The 21,655-nt window shown below is 40.3% G+C and overlaps 1 protein-coding gene across 1 annotated transcript in view; it reads right to left on the reverse strand.

Moving 5' to 3' along the window:
• Positions 1 to 1,983: 1,983 nt before the first annotated feature.
• Positions 1,984 to 21,655, reverse strand: part of MORC1 (MORC family CW-type zinc finger 1) — a 165,231-nt gene continuing 145,559 nt past the window's right edge. Inside the window, 5 exon segments of the mRNA XM_070787520.1 lie at positions 1,984 to 2,640; positions 2,642 to 2,728; positions 5,353 to 5,547; positions 14,351 to 14,404; positions 15,896 to 15,983. Coding sequence (XP_070643621.1) covers positions 2,569 to 2,640; positions 2,642 to 2,728; positions 5,353 to 5,547; positions 14,351 to 14,404; positions 15,896 to 15,983 — 496 coding nt within the window. The 3' untranslated portion in view covers positions 1,984 to 2,568.

The raw sequence follows: 21,655 nt of genomic DNA on the forward strand, positions 1-21,655 counted from the left end.
AAAGCAATCCTAAAGAAAAAGAAGAAAGTAGGAGGCATAACCTCACAGATTTAGATAATACTACAAAGCTACAGTAATCAAAACAGTGTGGGACTGGCACAAAAACAGACATATGGGTTAATGGAACAGAATAGATAGCCCAGAAATAAGCCCAAACATTTACAGTCAATTAACCTTTGACTAGTAAAGTAATGCTCAAAATTCTCCAAGCCAGGCTTCAGCAATACCTGAACCGTGAACTTCCAGATGTTCAAGTTGGTTTTAGAAAAGGCAGAGGAACCAGAGATCAAATTGCCAACATCTGCTGGATCAGTGAAAAAGCAAGAGAGTTCCAGAAAAAACATCTGTTTCTGCTTTATTGACTATGCCAAAGCCTTTGTGTGGATCATAATAAACTGTGGAAAATTCTTCAAGAGATGGGAATACCAGACCACCTGACCGGCCTCTTGAGAAACCTATATGGAGGTCAGGAAGCAACAGTTAGAACTGGACATGGAACAACAGACTGGTTCCCAATAGGAAAAGGAGTACGTCAAGGCTGTATATTGTCACCCTGCTTACTTAACTTCTATGCAAAATACATCATGAGAAACGCTGGGCTGGAAGAAGTACAAGCTGGAATTAAGATTGCGGGGAGAAATATCAATAACCTCAAATATGCAGATGACATCACCCTTATGTCAGAAAGTGAAGAGGAATTAAAAAGCCTCTTGATGAAAGTGAAAGAGGAGAGTGAAAAAGTTGGCTTAAAGCTCAACATTCAGAAAACTAAGATCATGGCATCTGGTCCCATCACTTCCTGCGAAATAGATGGGGGAACAGTGGAAACAGTGTCAGACTTTGTTTTTGGGGGCTCGAAAATCACTGCAGATGGTGACTGCAGCCATGAAATTAAAAGACACTTACTCCTTGGAAGGAAAGTTATGACCAACCTAGATAGCATATTCAAAAGCAGAGACTACTTTGCCAAAAAAGGCCCATCTAGTCAAGGCCATGGTTTTTCCAATAGTCATGGATGGATGTGAGAGTTGGACTGTGAAGGCTGAGCACCGAAGAATTGATGCTTTTGAACTGTAGTGTTGGAGAAGACTCTTGAGAGTCTCTTGGACTGCAAGGATATCCAACCAGTCCATTCTGAAGGAGATCAGCCCTGGGATTTCTTTGGAAGGAATGATGTTAAAGCTGAAACTCCAGTACTTTGGCCACCTCATGTGAAGAGCTGACTCATTGGAATAGACTCTGATGCTGGGAGGGATTGAGGGCAGGAGGAGAAGGGGATGACAGAGGATGGATGGCATCACTAACTCGATGGACGTGAGTTTGCGTGAACTCCGGGAGTTGTTGATGGACAGGGAGGCCTGGCGTGCTGCGATTCACGGGGTCACAAAAAGTTGGACATGACTGAGCGACTCAACTGAACTGAACTGATAGAATGGAATAATAAGGAGGAGTTTAAAGATGAGATAGTCCTACATGTACTGATTCTGATATGGAATGATCTTGAAGATAAATTAAGTGGGAAAAAAACAACAGCATTTTTGGATGCCATTACATCCGTATTTATATCCATATAATAATTTATAAAGTTGTATATACATTGATTTTGGATGAATTCATAAGTAACTGTTAAAAGCATGCCTCTTAAGAAGAGTAATTAAGTAGCTAAAGACAAGAATGTGGTAAAAACTTTCACCATATTCCATTTCTCCTGTTTTCAGTTTTGTACTACATGGGCTTCCCTGGTGGCTCAGATGGTAAAGCGTCTGTCTGCAATGCAGGGGACCCAGGTTCGATCCCTGGGTTGGGAAGGTCTGCTGGAGAAGGAAATGGCAGCCCACTCCAGTATTCTTGCCTGGAAAATCCCATGGATGGTGGAGCCTGGTAGGCTACCGTCTGTGAGGTCGCAAAGAGTAGGACACGACTGAGTGATTGTACTACATACATGTACATAAAAATAAAATTATACAATTACATGAACTATTAAATGTTTTATTGCTTTTATCCAAAGTTGCAAACATTTCTAAACAAAAGTTATCAAGGAAAATGTACAATTCTTACATGTGTAATATAATACAATTTTTATATGTGTAATATATATGTAATATATGTAAGATATATCAAATATATCTCAAAGTTGTTTTGGGAATGTATATTACCTGCTTTACTGAATGCTGGCTGTAGTGGAGAAGGGGTATAATGTCTTCCTTTTTCAACTGAAGTTTCATAAGGAGGTGATTCTGTAGTCCTTTGCGTATTGCTCTTAAGAACCATTTTTACAATCTTTTTAGTGAAAACAAAATATAAGCCTAAGCAACATTTCTTTCTTAGTAGCTCACATGAGAATTAGAGAACTCTGGAAATGGTTTCTGAAAGAACAGGAAGAGTTACAGAACAGAACTGGGAAATATGCAAATTATAACTCAGTCTCCATTTTTAAAATACAAAATTTTTGTACCATTAAACAAGATGAACTTTACAATAACAAGAACAGAAGAGATTTCTCTTTTAAAGAATCTTCCTTTTTTTTTCTTATTAGCATTTTAAAAAAGGGAATGCCTTTTCTGACTTCTAATTTTGAGAAATACTTTCCTTTTTTTCTAAAAGGAGGCAATGCCCTGTATCTGTAGTCACTTTATTTACAAAAAGCCTTCTGAAAAAGAAGATTATCTTCTTTCAGCAAAGCTTCTAAGTAAGCATCAATCTGCTCCAGGTCTCCGGCTGGACCACCCTGGAAAAGAGAAGCAGCAGTCATAATTGGGGAAGAAGCTACGGGGTTGAGCCCGGTTGTCTGGGTGACCTTGGACCAGTCTTCCCCATAAATCATGTAGCAACAAAACCCAGTTTGCATCTGAATAATGCTTTTAACCTTTTGAAATGATTTTGCATTTAATCTCATTTTATGTTCACAAGTGGTTAGGACCTTGGATCTTTTTCTTTTTCCTCTTCTTCTGTAGTGGAGGTTGTTTAACTGTGGTCTTTTTTTTCCCCTTTGATTTAATTACTTGCCATATTCCTAAAGCCCCCACTCATCTCATTTTTATCTGTGTGTGTGTATTACAGGTTCTTCTCTTCCATCTTAAAATTCATGAATTTTGAGCCTTAGAGGCAAAACAGATGGGTAGGCAAATTCTGACTTCTCTGTTTCTCCTTTTTTCTCTGCAGCATCTTTCCCCATAGCCTTGGGCTTGCTGCCCTGATTTGTCCCCCTTTCCCTTTCTCTGTCTCTTTCTCTCAGTAGTCTATTGGGATAATCTCAAGCTCTCCTTTCCTGAGTTTCTTGATCCATGAACAGTTGGACAAATGCTCCCTCTTTCCCTAAATCTCAGTCCCCCAGGCCCGACCACGGGATCAACTTGCTCTCCAACTGAGCTCATGGATAGGAGAATTTTTAGCGAGGACCTATCAGGAATAATCCCGATGTTATCACTGTTTCCAAGTATCTGGCACTACCACAGTTTCTCCATCCCTCATCTGGTTCCATTAAACGTGTTGTCTGCTTTGTTCCATTTGCCCTAGATTTGTTCAGTCCTCTAACAAGTCTGCACTATACCACATCCCAGCTTTGTAAATAGGACCCTGTTTCTGCAGATGGGTTTCCATGATGCTGATATTCATTAGGATTTCAAAATATTCACAGACCCTGAGGCAAGCCCTGTGTGACCCTTTCTGACACTAACCGCTTTCAACCTGTTCCGTCTGGTCTAATTCCCTGGCTCCTGCTTTCTACCCAGCAGGCCAGACTTCCTCCTAGGACTCCAGGTTGGTTCTTGTCCTCAGCTTCTTCACGATTTGCCCCAAAAGACTGCTCCAGGTCCATTTAACCTCTCGTCTCTGCTCTATTCCACGGTACTTGCTCAGGCAGAGGCAAGGAAAATGGCAATTTCAAGTAGGGAAAGCAGGAGCCCTTTGAGCACCTCTCCAATGACACTGGATAAAGCATTTCACATTATGCGGCTAAAGCCCTTCACCTCTTTACTAAACTTTGTGAATAAAACAAATTAAGTTAGTGCTGATATAATTACTTTGGTTACTTTGAGGAAACCCAGGGTCTGACACAGAAAGAAGAGTAAACTAGTATTCTTTCATTTATTTTTTCCTAGCTGAACAGATTTGCTATTATGAGACCCAATAGTTTTTATGAATTTTCTTGATAGAGAGAGGTATTCTATTACTGTGATGAAGACCTTTAGTCTCTATAGCTTTTCTTGTTAGTGAAACAACAGACATCACTGAAACCCTACTGTGTGTGGACCCAGTTCACCAGCAAGGCCATGCTCCAGGCTGAACTCTCTGTGGGAGACAGCTCCTGCCTTCTCACCCTGCATGGCCCAGGAAGGACCCATCTCCTGTCCCAGACTCAGGGCCGATGTCTGAATTTTCTGTGCGGCCCAAGATAATTTTCTCCCCCTTCAGGCCCTGTTCCGTATATTTTTAAAGCAGGTTCTATGATATCTAAGGATCTTCCAGGTTACCATGACAATGAACTGAGCCAAAGGCTGGCTGTGAAGCAGCCCCGAGAGCGTGCCGGTGTCCACCCACAGTGCTGGGGAAGCAATGGGATGTGCGGTGCTGAGTGTACGATGCCAAGTTGCTCCAGACACAGACCTGCCCCGAGGGCCTCTACAAAGCTCTCTGAACCCCTCTTAGGGATCTTTCCTAGGGGTCCCACTCAACAACCTTTATTTACACCCCAAGAAAAGCTGAGCAACACAGACATAGTTCCTGGGCTCACTGCTGATTTCTCAATTTATTTTTTAGCATCTACAGAGAGACCTTTTCAACATTGGCTATATATATTTGAATTTTTGATATATTCTCCCCAGCATTTCTGTATACTGTAATCAAAGACAGACTGTTCCTTACTGACCCAATCTATCACAGAAGCCCAATTCTTCATGTATTTAAATATATAAAAAACAAACAAGAGGAACAGTAATTCATACTTACATGATATTTCCTGATTTCTCTAACCTCACTTCTAAGATTAGAAAAGTCTGTTTTTTAACCTATATGTTAGGATAAAAATTAAAACGTTTTGTTGTCTGAAAAATTTTTTTTTAAATTCCTACTAGAAATAAGCTATTGAGAAGGCAGAATAATCGAAATATATCAACAGCCCAAAGCTTCTAATTTTTTTTTTAAGGGAAAAAATAATAGGTCTTTTAACAATGTTCTAATTTATACTTTTAAAGCTCATTTATCTGTGATTTCCAGGTCTTAGGGAGAGTGAAGGCTACAATAAGTGATCTCAGTCCACTCAGTAAGTGGACGACGATGTCAGGAGAGGAAGCCACCCCACGGCTCTCTCCACAGCATGTGTTCCTACTACTCAAACAACACTTAACTACTTACCAGCTGAAGCTTCTGCAATAATACTGCCAGTTTTACACGAAGCTTATTCAGTTTATCTTCAGTAAGTTTTCTCTTTTTTTCACATTGTCCCAGAGATACTTCATTAACTACTGCTCTTTTGTTTGCATCGCAGATAACAGACTGAATCCTTCTCTTTAGTTTTTTTTCATATTGGACCATGTAAACATCACAGATCTGGGAATGTTTTTAAAATAGTTTTAGCATATTTTAAAAATATTACTTTCCCCTTCATATCACAATTCTACACATCTGTCCCTATATGTATGTACTCTGGGTAGTCTACGTTTAAGATACACTGATCCCTTAAGGAACTGACAATCTGATGGAAGAGGAAGAGGAAGAGAAAGGAGGAAAAATGTACAACAGTCTAGTAACTATGATATGAGCAGGCACACCAGGGTTGGCTCAGAAACCCTTGCTTTGAAATGAAGAAGAAACTGAATAATGGATTTGTTCTCCCAACAGGGCTACATATTCTTCAGGGCACAAAGGGACAGGCGCCTGTGCCCCCTCTCCATAGCACAAAGCCAGCAACTTGGGGTTTCTAGACAGATTACGTATTGTCTATGACTCAAATCTGTAGCAGCTGAAAAACACAGAAGCTACAATAAGAGGAATTCCTAGTTTGTCACTCTCCTTGGGTTGTTTAGTGTGATGTAAAGACTATGGTTATCTACTAACATGTATGACCTTTGCTGATTCAAGAGCCTTGGTGATTTTCCAGGAGCTCGTATTTATTATGCCTGAGGCACTTACAGAGCAGAGAGAAGGCATGGAGCAGCAAATGCTTCAATTTCAAAATGACATTAACTGCCTGTATCAACATTTTGAGGAGGCCAGGGGGTATTCTGAGAAAAGAGATATAGGGCAAATTCTGTTTTGACAAACATTTGAATGTTTCTGCAATAAGGAGGTTTCTGTGTTCTAACATGCTGGGTTGCCAGGAAAATTGTAAGGTAGCCGTGTCTGTTTTCCACCACACTCACTGCACACGCAGGCTCTTGCCCAGCACTGTCCATGTTATCTCCTTTCAGTACTCCTTGACCTCACACACAATTCTCCTTTTTCTATAAAATTCTTTAAACAAACAAACATCCCTAAGCACACTGAATTCTGTTTAATAGTCACTGACTACTTCCTAAATTCAAGGCACTGAATTTTATAATAGGTGATGAAGAGATATACAAGGTTCAGTCTTTGCCCTCGACAACCTTCTAGTCTACAGAATAAGAGAATACAAGTATGTGAATATTGTATCTTACAGGAGAAAATGTACTGTGCCTCAAGTAAGGCACAGATATTACTAGAGTTGAGAGGAGGGTGCGGAGTCTCCATTAAACTGAAGAGCATTAAAGTCCTGACTTAAGGTACTTGAGTTAGGTTGACATCAGTAATTTACCCCCAAAGGTAAACTTCCATGTGCTATTAACTGAGGGAATATTTGGGAGTGGGGACCCAAATACCACTCCAAAGTGGCAAACATTGGCCATATATACACCTGTTTACACACATACATACACTCACATATATCATGTGCGGTATTAAAGGTGAGACTTCATTGTGAGATCTATAGATTGCCATGTAAGGAAATCTTAGATGTTTTAGAGACTTACATTGCCTGGATGTTTGTATGAGGGCACGAGGAATTAGACTCTGAAATCCTTGACCTGGCTTTCCCTCTTCTTACCTTACTTCCTAAATTCTAGCCCTCGATCTTCCTGGTATACACCAAGCTCTCTCTTGTCACAGGCCCTCCTGCACTTGCTGCTTTCTTTGTTCAGTAAATTCAGCTCCAGGTCTGCACAAGGCTCCTTCCTGGCCTCAACCAGTATTAAAACACGGCTCAGATATTCCTTGCTCTCTGTATCTGAAATAGCCTCCCCTTCCCCAACACACCAAGACTGTCTATCCCCTGGGCTTACACAATTATTTTATAGCACATCACACTGTATATTTATTTATGTCTTAGTTAAGTGTGTATTATCTCTCTTTCCCTCTGGAATGTAACCTCAGTGTAAAAAAACCGAAAACTGGTTTCATGCACCTTTATTTCCAATGCCATAGGACACTAAACAGTAAAAAGCTGGGACAGCAGATGTTCAGCATTCACCAGCAAGGGGTTTTCACGCATGCGGGCCAATCCTGCCTTGAAAAACAGGCTACGTTTTGAGATCTTGGAGGGGAAGCCATTTTTGAAAATCCTTCCTTCAACCTACAAGAAGCTGATGGCTTACAACTAAGGCCACCACCACCTCCTCCAGGAAGCATCAGAGGCACTTCCGGTGGAGGCTTCTGTCAAATCTAGGAAGTGAGATCTCCCACGGAGAGCAGGGTAAATAATTCAACACAGTGGGAATAATGACGGCAGAGTTATAGACAGTTCAGAAGTCAGCAGCCAATTACAGTTCTTAGTTTTCAGAACTTTAGAATTTACAGCTTTTGCCATCCTGAACAATAGCCAGGAAACACTTTCTTATAAAAGGCAACAACAATAATAAAACAAACTAAAATAGATAAAATTAAAAAGAAATACAGAATACGAAAAACAATTATTACTTAGAAACATAATAGTATTGCTCATCAGCAATAAAAAGAAATACGCAACTGTTATACTTAATGGATTTGAAGGGAATTTCATTGATGAATAAAGCCACTTGTAAAACGACACCTACTCTATGATTCCGTTTCACTAACATTCCTCAAATGACAAAACTATAGAGATGGATAACAGCTTGGTGGTTGCCTGGGGTGAGGGGTGTTTGTGTGTGTGGCATGTGACTATAGCTGGCTAACACAGGGAGATCTTTGTGGTAATGGGAGTTTGTATCCTGACAGTGGTGCTGGTTACACAAATCCACACACATGACAAAATGAGACACACATTCTACCAATTTCAATTTCCTGGTTTTGATATTGCATTATAATTATATAATTATGAAAAATAAGCATTGGGAAAAATTGGATGAAGGGTACATGGGACCTCTCTACTAGTCTATAATTTGCTGTGTATCTATAATTAATTTTAAGTTCAAAAGACAGCACTGTTAATGCAGTATAGCTTTAAGAATGTTTATACAGCACACTATATTCAAAATCATATTCAGTCTCTCAAAGTTCACTATTTTGTAACCAGCGAACTATATTTCCTTCAAAGGCTACTGGCCAACTTAGCCAGTTTCTTGATTTATGCTTCTTTCTTTCTCAGGCTAACATCTCCACGAGGTTTCTATAAAAGGTGACAATTTTGACAACTTTTAAAGCTCAATGTAAAAGGACTTCTGGCTGTTTTAACATTTTAATTAAGGTGGGTATAGAATTGTAACAGGATGAGAGGCTTAGTTCTGCTGGTTAAACTCACTCTTGTAGAGGTATTTGTGGTGGATCAAAAATGGAATTCTTCCAAACCCTATTAATTCAGGATAGAATTAGGATTTTAAAGAAAGGATATTCAACTGAGATTTAATTTTCTGCCTTGAATTTAAAAAGTCAGAGCTCTGGCAGCTCTGGAGCTCCGGAATCCTAACAAGTTTGCACAAAGTAAGGCAGGCCTACAAGATCTATAGATTTTTGTCCTCTGTTTATAAGAACATGCATGTGTTTGTGCAGGCAGACACTGTAGCAGAAATAATCAACTTTGATTCAATGCATGTTAGTAAGGTCCAGATGCATCAAAGGTTCTTATTGATGCCTCTAGAATATGAGAGGATTGCTAATTTCAAGGATTCTATAATCTAATTGGGGATAAAATAAAATACAAGAAACTACTGTAATATAAGGCAGAAAATTTAATTAATGCTAAAATAGAGTTTTAAGGTTCTCTCAGAACACAGAAGTCAAGATTAGTTAGTTTAATATGGAGAGACTAAGGTAGGCTTGAGATAGAAGGCAGCATTGGCTAAGTGCTAGAGACACCAGTGGACTGGGGAAATGGGAAAGAGTATTTGGGGCGGATAGCATGGGCAAAGGCTCAGAGGCTTCCCAGTGTAGTAGGTTGGGGAAATTCCATTTTGGATGGAGCAGATGGCTTGCAAAACGAAAGAATGAAAGATGGTAGTTCAGGTTGGGTTACACAGGACCACCAATGCTGTTATGAATCAGCTGCTGTTCTAGTAGTTATGGAAATTGCTGATGCAGTCAGGGCAAGGTGACCAAAGAAGTTTGTAACTACCAGGGGTCCTCTCTTCATTAAACATACATACCTTAGAGCAAGGTGCATAGTTATCCCCTAACAGATTTCAACAAATGATTTTAATATTAATAGTTTTTATAACCATGTACTTAAGGCTACCAGACATTAACAAATTCCCTAAGATCAGTTTCATGGGAGGAAACTCATGATTTCAATTGTTCTGTATTTTGCTTGTGATCTCAGTTTCAAAAGGAACTCATGGTCTCCTGACCCTTTATTTGCTTTGCTTCTTTGAATCCCACTTGCCCTGAACATTAAGAGGATTCTGCTGCTGTTGCTGCTAATTCACTTCAGTCGTGTCTGACTCTGTGCGACCACATAGACGGCAGCCCACCAGGCTCCCCTGTCCCTGGGATTCTCCAAGCAAGAGCACTGGAGTGGGTTGCCATTTCCTTCTCCAATTCATGAAAGTGAAAAGTGAAAGTGAAGTCACTCAGTCGTGTGTGACTCTTAGCAACCCCATGGACTGCAGCCCACCAGGCTCCTCTGTCCATGGGATTTTCCAGGCAAGAGTACTGGAGTGAGGTGCCATTGCCTATTCATCCTCTATTAATATCTTGAATAAACAGTTATTCAGTCTGGCCTCCAAGACCCAACAACTTGGCTCCACTATCAAGTGTAGACACTGAAAAAATATCATTTAGAACAGATATGAAGGACACGTATATACCTGGATATGCTGAGATGTATGACAAACTAATTCATAGAAAATTTCTAAGTTTTACAGTGTAAATATTTAAAACAGAGTTCCCTAACCAACAGATAAAGATCCGTTGAGAGATCCAGGAGCCTTACTGGCAATTTGTTAAGCTGGCTACCACAGACTTGGGACAATTCCTGGTGGGACACTGAGCAACCTGCCTACCACATGCCCTCCCCACACCGTATCTTACTGTCAGTATCTCCCCATATAGTCGTCCTGTAATGTCAAGGTGGCTAGTAAGTAAACAAGAATCTTTTATACCAATAGGCTGAGAAGCTGTAGTATACCTGTTGTTGTTGATGTTCAGTCATTAAGTCATGTCCAACTCTTTGGAACCACATGGACTGTATAGCCCACCAGGCTCCTCTGTCCTTGGGATTTCCCAGGCAAGAATACTGGAGTGGGTTACCATTGCCTTCTCCAGGGGATCTTTCAGACTAGAGGTTGAACCCATGTCTCCTACATAGCAGGAGGGTTCTTAACCACTGAGTCACCTGAGAAGCCTGTAATATACCTACTACAAGTAATACTTGAAAATTCTCTAAGGATGAACTGTTACAGTCTGCATAAGAATGAGATGGAAGAAAGTGGGGTCGTGAAAAGAGCTCTGCAGTGGGACAAATCTGGGTTCCAACCCTGAATCTACAACTTACTTGCATCATGACATTGGAATGTTATCTTTCTGATTCTCCATTTCCCTATTACTAACATGGAGACAGTGGCACCTACCTTCCAGGTGTTGTGAGAGTTAAATGAGGCAACATAAGTAAAAGCCTAGTTTAGTGCCTGGCACTAGTGACTCTTAGTCAATCACAGGGTTAGATTCACTGATGAAAATATTAGTACTGTGGTAGAATAAGATAAAAAATATGTTGGATAAAAAGGCTGTCTTTTATTCTAATTAGGAAACGCTGACAGCTAAGTCTTCATGCTGAAAGTGTTCAATTGCAGCTTTCTCAAAAAAACATTATCTAGAAAATAAATTCATTTTTCAGTTGAACAATGATGAGAAAATAAGAGTTACAATATTCCTTCATTTCCAGTTGCTTATCACAGGCCAGCAGACGCTCAGGGAGAGACATCAGAGGCAAATATATCAACAGGGGTATTACGTTTAGACACACCCTAAAATCCAAACACTTTGTGACATAGCCTTTTTAGAAGAAATCTAGATTAGGTTCAAATTTTCATTTCAAGTCTGCCTAGTTACATGCTTCGGGGAACTTACTTCCCAATTCTATTTCATTTATAAAACATGAATATTCAAATGTACTCCATTCCCTACAAAAGGGGTAAGGAGATGCCTCTGCTTATAGTTACACTGAACACAACTTCAAGGAGCATGCTTCACCTCCCAGTCTTTATAGATTTTCATGTTATTATGAGAGCTTTCCAGAAGACGGCTGTAAACATAAGCACTTGGAAGAAGATGCTAGTATGTGTGCTAGTGATGGAGCTGGGACACCTGTTGGAGCAAACACAGGTGAAGTGTCAGTGGGGTCCAAACATCTCAACGTTGATCCTGGTGCCATGGAAAGTTCTAGACTGTTGTGGCCTCCATGAAGTATCTGGGAACTTCCACGGTGGCACTGGCTCCAGTGCTAATCCCTTGTATTGGCTGGGCCAAGTTCACACCTTGCAATCTCAGTTCCCTTGAGTGTGAATTAAGGAAGTTGAGGGCATATGATTTTGAGGTATTTCTCCAGTAGAGCCAAAGGACTCTATGGACTCTCTTCCCCTCCCCCACCAAGGGAATCTTTAAGAACTAGATACAGAGTATTCTAAGAAAACTGTAAAAAAAAAAAAAAAAGGCATCTGCTGAGATAAAGATGATAATGAAATACACCAAAAAATACCAGTGATCTCTGAATGGTTGGGACTAAGGATGAATTTCTTAAAATTCCTTTTAATTTCTTTTATTGCCATTAACTATTGAGCTACTTCAAATCCTAAAAGATGATGCTGTAAAAGTGCTGCACTCAATACGTCAGCAAATTTGGAAAACTCAGCAGTGGCCACAGGACTGGAAAAGGTCAGTTTTCATTCCAATCCCAAAGAAAGGCAATGCCAAAGAGTGCTCAAACTACTGCACAATTGCACTCATCTCATATGCTAGGACGGAGAAGGCAATGGCACCCCATTCCAGTACTCTTTCTTGGAAAATCCCATGGACAGAGGACCCTGGTGGGCTGCAGTCCATGGGGTTGCGAAGAGTTGGACACGACTGAGCGACTTCACTTTCACGTTTCACTTTTATGCACTGGAGAAGGAAATGGCAACCTACTCCAGTGTTCTTGCCTGGAGAATCCCAGGGACGGAGGAGCCTGGTGGGCTGCCGTCTATGGGGTCGCACAGAGACTGAAGCGACTTAGCAGCAACAGCAGCAGCAGCATATGCTAGCAAAGTAATGCTCAAAATTCTCGAAGCCAGGCTTCAGCAATACGTGAACCGTGAACTTCCAGATGTTCAAGCTCATTTTAGAAGAGGCAGAGGAGCCAGAGATCAAATTGCCAACATCTGTTGGATCATCAAAAAAGCAAGAGAGTTCCAGAAAAAACATCTATTTCTTCTTTATTGACTGTGCCAAAGCCTTTGACTGTGTGGATCACCACAAACTGTGGAAAATTCTGAAAGAGACTGGAATACCAAACCACCTGACCTGCCTCTTGAGAAACCTGTATGCAGGTCAGGAAGCAACAGTTAGAACTGGACATGGAACAACAGACTGGTTCCAAATAGGAAAAGGAGTACGTCAAGGCTGTATATTGTCACCCTGCTTATTTAACTTCTATGCAGAGTACATCATGAGAAATGCTGGGCTGGAGGAAGCACAAGCTGGAATCAAGATTGCCGGGAGAAATATCAATAACTTCAGATATGCAGATGGCACTATCCTTATGGCAGAAAGTGAAGAGGAACTAAAGAGCCTCTTGATGAAAGTGAAAGAGAAGAGTGAAAAAGTTGGCTTCAAGCTCAACATTCAGCAAACTAAGATCATGGCATCTGGTCTCATCACTTTATGGCAAATAGATGGGGAAACAGTGGAAATAGTGGCTGACTTTATTTTTTGGGGCTCCAAAATCACTGCAGATGGTGACTGCAGCCATGAAATTAGAAGACGCTTACTCCTTGGAAGGAAAGTTATGACCAACCTAGATAGCATATTAAAAAGCAGAGATATTACTTTGTCAACAAAGGTTCGTCTAGTCAAGGCTATGGTTTTTCCAGTAGTCATGTATGGATGTGACAGTTGGACTATTAAAAAAGCTGAGCACTGAAGAATTGATGCTTTTAAACTGTGGTGTTGGAGAAGATTCTTGAGAGTCCCTTGGACTGCAAGGAGATCCAACCAGTCCATCCTAAAGGAGATCAGTCCTGGTTGTTCATTGGAAGGACTGATGTTGAAGCTGAAACTCCAATACTTTGGCCACCTGATGAGAAGGGCTGACTCATTTGAAAAGACCCTGATGCTGGGAAATATTGAGGGCAGGAGGAGAAGTGGATGACAGAGGATGAGATGGTTGGATGGCATCACCGACTCAATGGACATGAGTTTGGGTAAACTCCGGGAGTTGGTGACGGACAGGGAGGCCTGGCTTGCTGTGGTTCATGGGGTCGCAAAGAGTCAGACACAACTGAGCAACTGATCTGAAATGAACTAATAGCCACTTTTAAAATAGAAAGATCATAAACCCAAAAAAACTTGATAGAATTTTAAAAACCCAGAGAGATATCATATTGTCCAAAATAAGGACGTTAACACACAAATGATTTCTGATTTAACATAGTGTATCAAAGATTCAATGAGTCTATTTCTTAAAGACTCCGAATGTCATATTTCCTGTTCAAAATATAGTCCAATTCCAAGTGTTTCATAAGCGGTATGGTTTGGAAACATTTACATCTTTAAAATTCAAAAAGATGTTGCTTTGTGACATCTGATATGCTACACATTAATCTAAGTCTTGATAAATGAATGCAAATTTGATTTTCTTTCAAATGTAACATTTGGAAATGTGTATTATTTCTCCTTTGGAATACAGGATCATTTAGAATATAAATGACTACACTGAAAGGAAGCTTACCTGGTTGAAACACATTTTCAGCTTTTTGTTTGTCTGTTCTGGGCACTGTTCCAGCTGTTTTCATAAATGATAACAGAACAGGATATTAACTTTTAGAGAATGAGCTGTCTACAGCTGAGTTACAGCGTGTAAGTATCTAGTAGTATAAACACAGCATCAAAGCCTAGAACTTGCCAATATTGGTACTATGGGTTTTTTAAGTCCAAGTCGAATTAAATTAATTACCTACAGTAGACCTCACTTCATTCTAAAAATTATTAAGATAGCTTACATTATATAATATGGTTTAAAAAATTTGCAAGTGAAAAGAAAATCAAGGAGAGGGAAAAGTAAATGATTAACAATAAATAAAGAAGTTGGAGTTAGGATATCATGGATGGGGACACAACAGAAATAATCTGGGGAGAGACAGTGACACATGGGTCAGTATTTAAAGTTAGAGACTAGTTGAGGTTAGAAACATTTAGTAGAAGAAAGTGGTACAGGAACAAGCCCTCAGACATGCCAATGCCTAGCAAACAAATAGAGAAGAAGTTGCCAGCACAGAGGATGGGAGGGAGGGAAGCAGGAAAATGAAAATTTTGTGCTGTCATGGAAGTTACACAAAGAAAGTGCTCCAAGAAAGAAAGAGTGGTCAACTGCACTGATGTCTCCAAGAGGTCAGGTAAGAGAAGTGACTACTGCATTGGTCAGGAGAGTGGTCACTGGTAGCCTGACAAGACAGTCCCAGTGAAGTCATGGAGTCAAGCTCCACGGGAGAGAATGAGGTGAGAGTAGATGGTGAAGAAGCAGAAACGATGATGCAGGACTTCATCCAGGATCAGATGAAGGCATGTGGCACCTCTGCAGATTATCATGTGGTGCTCTTTTCACTGATACGTTTTCACGTGCATCTATCTTTTCCACAAGCAACACCAGGCATGAGATTGGAGACGGAGCCCCCTAACCCCGTGTACCCAGTGGGCCTCCTCCAGCCCCATGAGCAGCTCTGGTGGCCTCGGGCCCGCACCCCTCACTCAGCTTCAGCCCAGCCTGCTGGGACTCAGCAGCTCGGGGACTGCCCCCTGTGAGCCAGTGCCATGCTCATCCTGTGTGCCCCAGGGAGCTGCTGGTCAAAGTTTTCCTTCTCATCATATATAGTATTGCCACTGAGAGGAGACTGTGTAAATATGGATACAATGTTCCTCATCCTTCCCTGTGACGTCTTACTGATTCTAACCCAATCTTCTACTTGGCTCCTCATAAAAGGTGGCTGAGGGACAGTATCTAAGGAACAGGGATTATTTCTGGTGTAGGGAAGGAAGTCAAGGACTATGTCCTGTCTCTTTCCATCTCAGTGACCAACTACTCTCAGTCTGTACAATCTTCCCAGAGTTTAATTAAACTTTGGCCACATTAGTTTCCAATGCAGCTTTAATTCTCAGCCACCCACTTGGTATAAAGTTCCTAATTCACTAAATCTATTCTAGGTAACCCTTTACCTCTTCACTGAAGATTCAATTCAGGGTATTATGTCATCTCAAAGTTTAAGAAAAGCCAGCTTACCTCAGAACATGCTGTAAGTTCCTCCAGAGATGCCTGGCCAAACTCTGATGGTAGCTGATACTCAGGAAAAAAATACAGAAGAATCTCCCTAGGAACGTAAGCACAGTAGAGAGGGGAATACACCAAGAAAAGAGACGCAGCACTCATCTGTCAGAAATAGATCTGTCTCCTGGGTTCTGTGAAATTATCTTGGCAAAGATAAACATTCATAACTGGCAAATAGTTTTTATCACTGGCATCAAAGTGTTCTACAAAAGGCACTGACTTTCGTAGTGGGGACAGGGAAGTGGCTGTGCTGTAAAAGGGCAGCACGAGGAATCCTCTTGGGGATGGAAGTGTGTATCTTGGCTGTGTCAATGCCAAATATCCTAATTGTTATATTGTTCTATAGCTTTGCAAGATGTTACAAAACCAGATAAAAGGTACAGGGGAAACCTCTGTATTATTTCTTACAACAGCACGTGAATCTGCATTTATCTTCAGATGTTGATTAAAGCAAGCGAGTATGAGCTCACAATACCCATCCCTAACCAAGCAGTCCAGAAGACCCTTGCACCTACTTGAATGTTCTCCCTGGCAGAGGTCCAAGGCAACACAGCAAATCTCCTGGAGGAAAAGAGGCTGACAATAGGCTGACTGATTTTTGCCTAAGAAATTCAAGGAATTTAACTCTCTGGAGTAATTTTTTAATCCAGGACTATTTCAAGAACTCATGCATGGACCCAGCTTTTTCTAGACAGCAATGGTCATTGTTCTGACAGGTGTTTCATTTTGTCAAAAGGCAGCAGCACTCTGTCCTTCTAGTGTTATGACTTTTCTAGGATTAATCACATAAATGATACATATTTCATTCCTGGGAGAACAGGACATCTAGAAATTTACAGCTACATCTTAAAAGTGAATAATGTTTTATGTTGAAGTATTTCAAGAACTTCCAAGGGATTTACAAATTTTTTTCAATTATAAAATAACTTGGCACACAAAGAAAAACATCTCTTACATAATTTACACTCCCAGTATTTTAAGTATATTATTGGTGGCAATATTCATTTGTAATTTTAAGGAGATTTAATCTAAAAAGTTAAAACTCCTCAGGATTTTTACACACATACAACACCTCAGAATTATTTGCCTGGCTAGTAAGAAGCTGAGTGGATAGGAGGCAAGATGAAATGGAGTTTCTGGGTATTTGAGCTGAGCAGAAATCAGATGGCATAGAAATAAAAGCTTCAACTAGACTCCCTGGGAAAGGGGGCCTGTGGTCAAGTTTATGGTGGGTTTGGTGAAGCAGAAGTGGTGAAAGGTTTTTAAATACAAACCACCCCTTTCCTTCCCTAAATCTAGTCTCCTCCCCTCCAATACGAACACAGGGTTGAAACCTCATCTATGCACTGGTCCTTTTCATGGTGGGTATAAATTCTTTTGGGTTTAGATTTAGAGCTAGTCAGTAATCTTCCAAGGAAGTATTTCTAGAAAAACAAATATGTGGAGGTGGTGGCATGTGGTGGGTAGTGGGAGAGGGTAAAGGGGCAGGTTGGGGAGAGACAAAGTTCTGAATCAGTTCTGGATTATTCTCAATCTGTAAAATCTCTGCATCAAAATTTACATGAAACATCATTATAGTCTGAATAATGTCTCACACATGTGTACTAAAGACAGAGAGGTAAAGAGACAGACACACACACACACACAGAAAGATTATTTTAAAGTAAAACACTTTATATAAAGGTTTATGGAATCACTTGTTACAAATAGCTCTTGTCATGGTTGTATTTTCTCAGTATCCTCAAGCTCATTCATTCCACAGACATTTCCCAAACCTCTACTAAAACCCAGCCTGTCTCTAGTGGCACTTTCCAGAGACTGGCATCATGCCCCCATGCTAGGAACCCAATATAATCTTATTACACTGAATTCAGCCTAGTAGAGAATGCAGACATTCTCTATGGAAGCAAACTATCCAATACAGTGTCACAGAGGCTAAAATGAGAATGCAGCCTCATGGTTACCTAAAGGAGGGGCCCAACCTTGTGCTTGGGAAGCCCCAAGGAAGGAAGAGCTGGAATTAGCCAGCTGGAGGGGCAGGGGGTTCAGCCTGTGAAAAAAGAATTGCAGGAAAAGAAATGCTGGAGAACTGAGTATTTTTTGATGGCATTGAGAGCCCTGGTCAGATTCAACCACTCTCTAAAGTGCTAAAAATGTGTTTAATGTTGCTATAGGCTTTATATACAAAACTTCATATAATACTTACGGAAGCTCTTTGATTGAGGATTTATTCCTACTTCAATCTCTCTGGTTCTCTAATTGTTAAGGACCCTCATCCCTACCCTGGGACTTCCCAGAGAGATCAGTGGTAAAGCATCTGTCTACCAACACAGGAGATGCAGGGGACATGGGTTCGATCCCCAGGTAGGGATGATCCCCTGGAAGCAGAAATGGAAACCCACTGCAGTATTCTTGCCAGGACAATCCCACGGACAGAGGAGCTTGGTGGGCTACAGTCCATGGGACCACTAAGAGTCAGACACAGCTGAGAAACTGAGCACATCCCCACCCGACCTCCAGTCTCCTTCTCTGCCCCTCTCCCTCTGGGACCTCAGAATCTAGCTTTGTACCCTCTTCTCCGCATGGCTTCTGCTAAACAGTTCTTCCCTTGGGGATTCTGTCCCATGAGACTGACAAAGAAAACAAATTATTAATATGCTGCTCCTGCGGTTTGCAAGTACAAACACACAGACCTTCACATTTTCCTTTTACTGAAAAATTAATTCAGGAAAACTGTTAGACACTACTGAACAGAGGGTAAGCAACCAACAATCACAAATGTAGGATCTGAATGTAGATGCTTAAGAGCTCTTTAAAAATTCCTTTATTTATTGTCCTGAGTCCCTTTCTTCAACGATAATCTTCAATGACACCTTCTTTTGTTCCTGAGGATATATTTCATCAAACCTCTCTCCATCCTCAAACTTTAGGTTCCCTTTAAGACAGAGATAGTGATCCTCTAATCCACAGAAGGTCCCACAAGGAGGTGCTCAACACAAAACAATAGGAATAAAGTGGTGTCTGGAGTATCCAGGTGGATGCTGTGTATTTTGAGCGGGCTCATGAACTAAGTGGGCTTCCCTAGTAGTTCAGACAGTAAAGCATCCGCCTGCAATGCAGGAGACTCGGGTTCGATCCCTGGGTCGGGAAGATCCTTTGGAGAAGGAAATGGCACTCCAGTATCCTTGCCTGGAAATCCCATGGACAGAGGAGCCTGGCAGGCTAGAGTCCATGGGGTCACAAAGAGTCGGACACAACTGAGTGACTAACACACACACACGTGAACCAAGTGCCACCATTCTTGGGGAGTCTTTGCACCAGGAACACCCCTTCTTCCCTTGGAGCATTTACTCATAGTTCTACCCTGAAACTTGATAATAAAATCAGGAATTTGTCTTTAATAACATTATCTCTCTTCTTGGAAGCTCAAGAAATAAGTATCCTAAAGATCCTTCAGAGCTTCTCATCTGTAAAATAGGGATAATGAAAGTATCTATTTATAGGGAGGTTGTAAAGTTTAAGTGAGTTAACATATGCAGAGCCCTTAGGACAGTGCCTGGCACATAGTAAGTAGATAAAAAATATTACTGTTGTCGTTGAAAGTGATCTGAGATTTGATACTGCTTCAATATTTAGGATCTGACAAAATTCAGCAATCTGGATCTCAGTTTACCTTATTTACCTCTTACTAACTAACACAACTCAGGTGCACCCCATTATTTGAAAATACTTTAACATCCAGAAATATTATTCACTGCTTTTTACATTAATCCCCTTCAATTTAATTAAAAGTGTTCTTTGAAAATCTACTAATATATGTTAGACACGATGTGAAAGACTCAATCTGTTTTCCAAGGAGTTACTATATTTGCAGATTAAACAAATTAATACACATAAAACAAAAAATAATGCAAGATAGGAAAATGCTAAACTAAGCATAATCAGGTGATAAAATGGACAATAAGAACTACCATTTTTAATGGACGAGGCCCACTTAGTAGTGTTGAAAGGGATAAAAAAGATGTCACATTCAAAGTGACCCAAGTGGAGGGAACACTCCACACCCTGCAAAGGAACTGACTGCTCTCTCATCTGTGACAAGCAAGACAAGTCTGGTGGATAATCATGATTATAAAGAATATGGTGCCCTCCACACTGTAGACCGGCCACCAAAACCTTCATGTCTGGAAGAATTTAACGTCTAGTTAACACAAGGACTAACATATGGACCAAACAATAGAACAGTGCAGTATAAGGAGGAAAAAAAGAAACATAACACAGAAGACAAGAAATTTTTCTTCACTGGTGAAATTTAAGAAAACACACTACATCTTGCTAAAGGCAAAAGAGAAAATCGGTAAGTGAGGAGCTCCTTTTATTCCAGTTAAAACCTTGTGTTGTGTACAATTCTTTCCCCAGTGAATATTTTTATAAAATAATCACCCCCCAAAAAATTCAAGCCAGGATAGAAAGGAGCTTATTTATTAATTCATTTGGCTTTCAGAGAATTCAGTTGATAATAGTATGATGATTTTAAGTACTAAAGATTCTGCATGTTCATTAGGGAGATGGTTTCTGGAAAATTTTAATTTTCTACTGATGCCTAATTATAGAACTGGATGCACCTTACACTCTTAATACTCTCAATCAGATCATCTCCTTTTTGATCACACGTAACTCATTAAAATGAACAGTAATGATACACTTAGATGCAGAACAAAAATTAGACAAGTAAAAAAGTAAAGAAAATGATAATGTATAGTTGTACATCCAAACTCTACTACAATACAACCAGGCAAGTCTCTCCAGGCTTACAGTGTAGAGATAGCAAAGCACGTGTGGTATCTGTATGTGTGTATGTATTACAAAAAGTGTGTGTGTATATATGTAAGTCTGTACATCTGTATGTATGTGTGTGTGTGTGTGTGTGTGTGTATACACTGTGATTAAGAGGATGAAATTCCAAATCAGGGAGCTGGACTCAAACACAGCCCTGTCCTTGGCAGCTGTGTAATTATATCTGTGACTTCAAGCATTACTTAGTTTCTATCTCCCTTTTTTTTTTTTGGCTATACCATGTAGCATGTGGGGCCTTAGTTGGATTGAGACCAGGCCCCCCTGTACTGGAAGCTCTGTGTCTTAACTACTGAACCACTAGGGAACTCCCTAGTTTCTCTTTTTCAGTTTAACTTAAAAAAAAAAATAGTTAAAAATAATATCAGCTTTGTAAGTTTGTGTAAGGAGCTAATGTATACAAACCACTTGAGTGAATGAATAAAATAAAATAATAATGATTTTTAAATGGTAGCTATTATTATCAAGAAGGCCTGGTTCACTTGAAGCAATGTTCCAGTCATTGGACATGTCATGTACATTGTCCATACATTTTAAAATAATATGCACATATTTATTCAGATGTACACAGGCATATTCATATATAATTTATTGTATACTATACCATGTCTTAGGGACCAATTGACATGCCTGAATCTTATAACTAGTAAGAATCCAGGATTCAAATTTATGGCTACCCAACATCAAAGATGAGGATCTTACATAAAACTTCTGATCAAGTACTGACAGAAGGCAAGAAAATGGTTGGAGAATCCCATTCTTTAGGGACTATACTGTAGGCCATGGCAATATGACACTGACATCCACCATATAATTGGGTGATACTGGTACTGTCCTGAGGTGTGGTTTCCTTCTGTTCTA

Source organism: Bos indicus, chromosome 1 (genome assembly GCF_029378745.1).
Source record: "Bos indicus isolate NIAB-ARS_2022 breed Sahiwal x Tharparkar chromosome 1, NIAB-ARS_B.indTharparkar_mat_pri_1.0, whole genome shotgun sequence".
Classification (NCBI taxonomy): Eukaryota; Metazoa; Chordata; class Mammalia; order Artiodactyla; family Bovidae; genus Bos; species Bos indicus.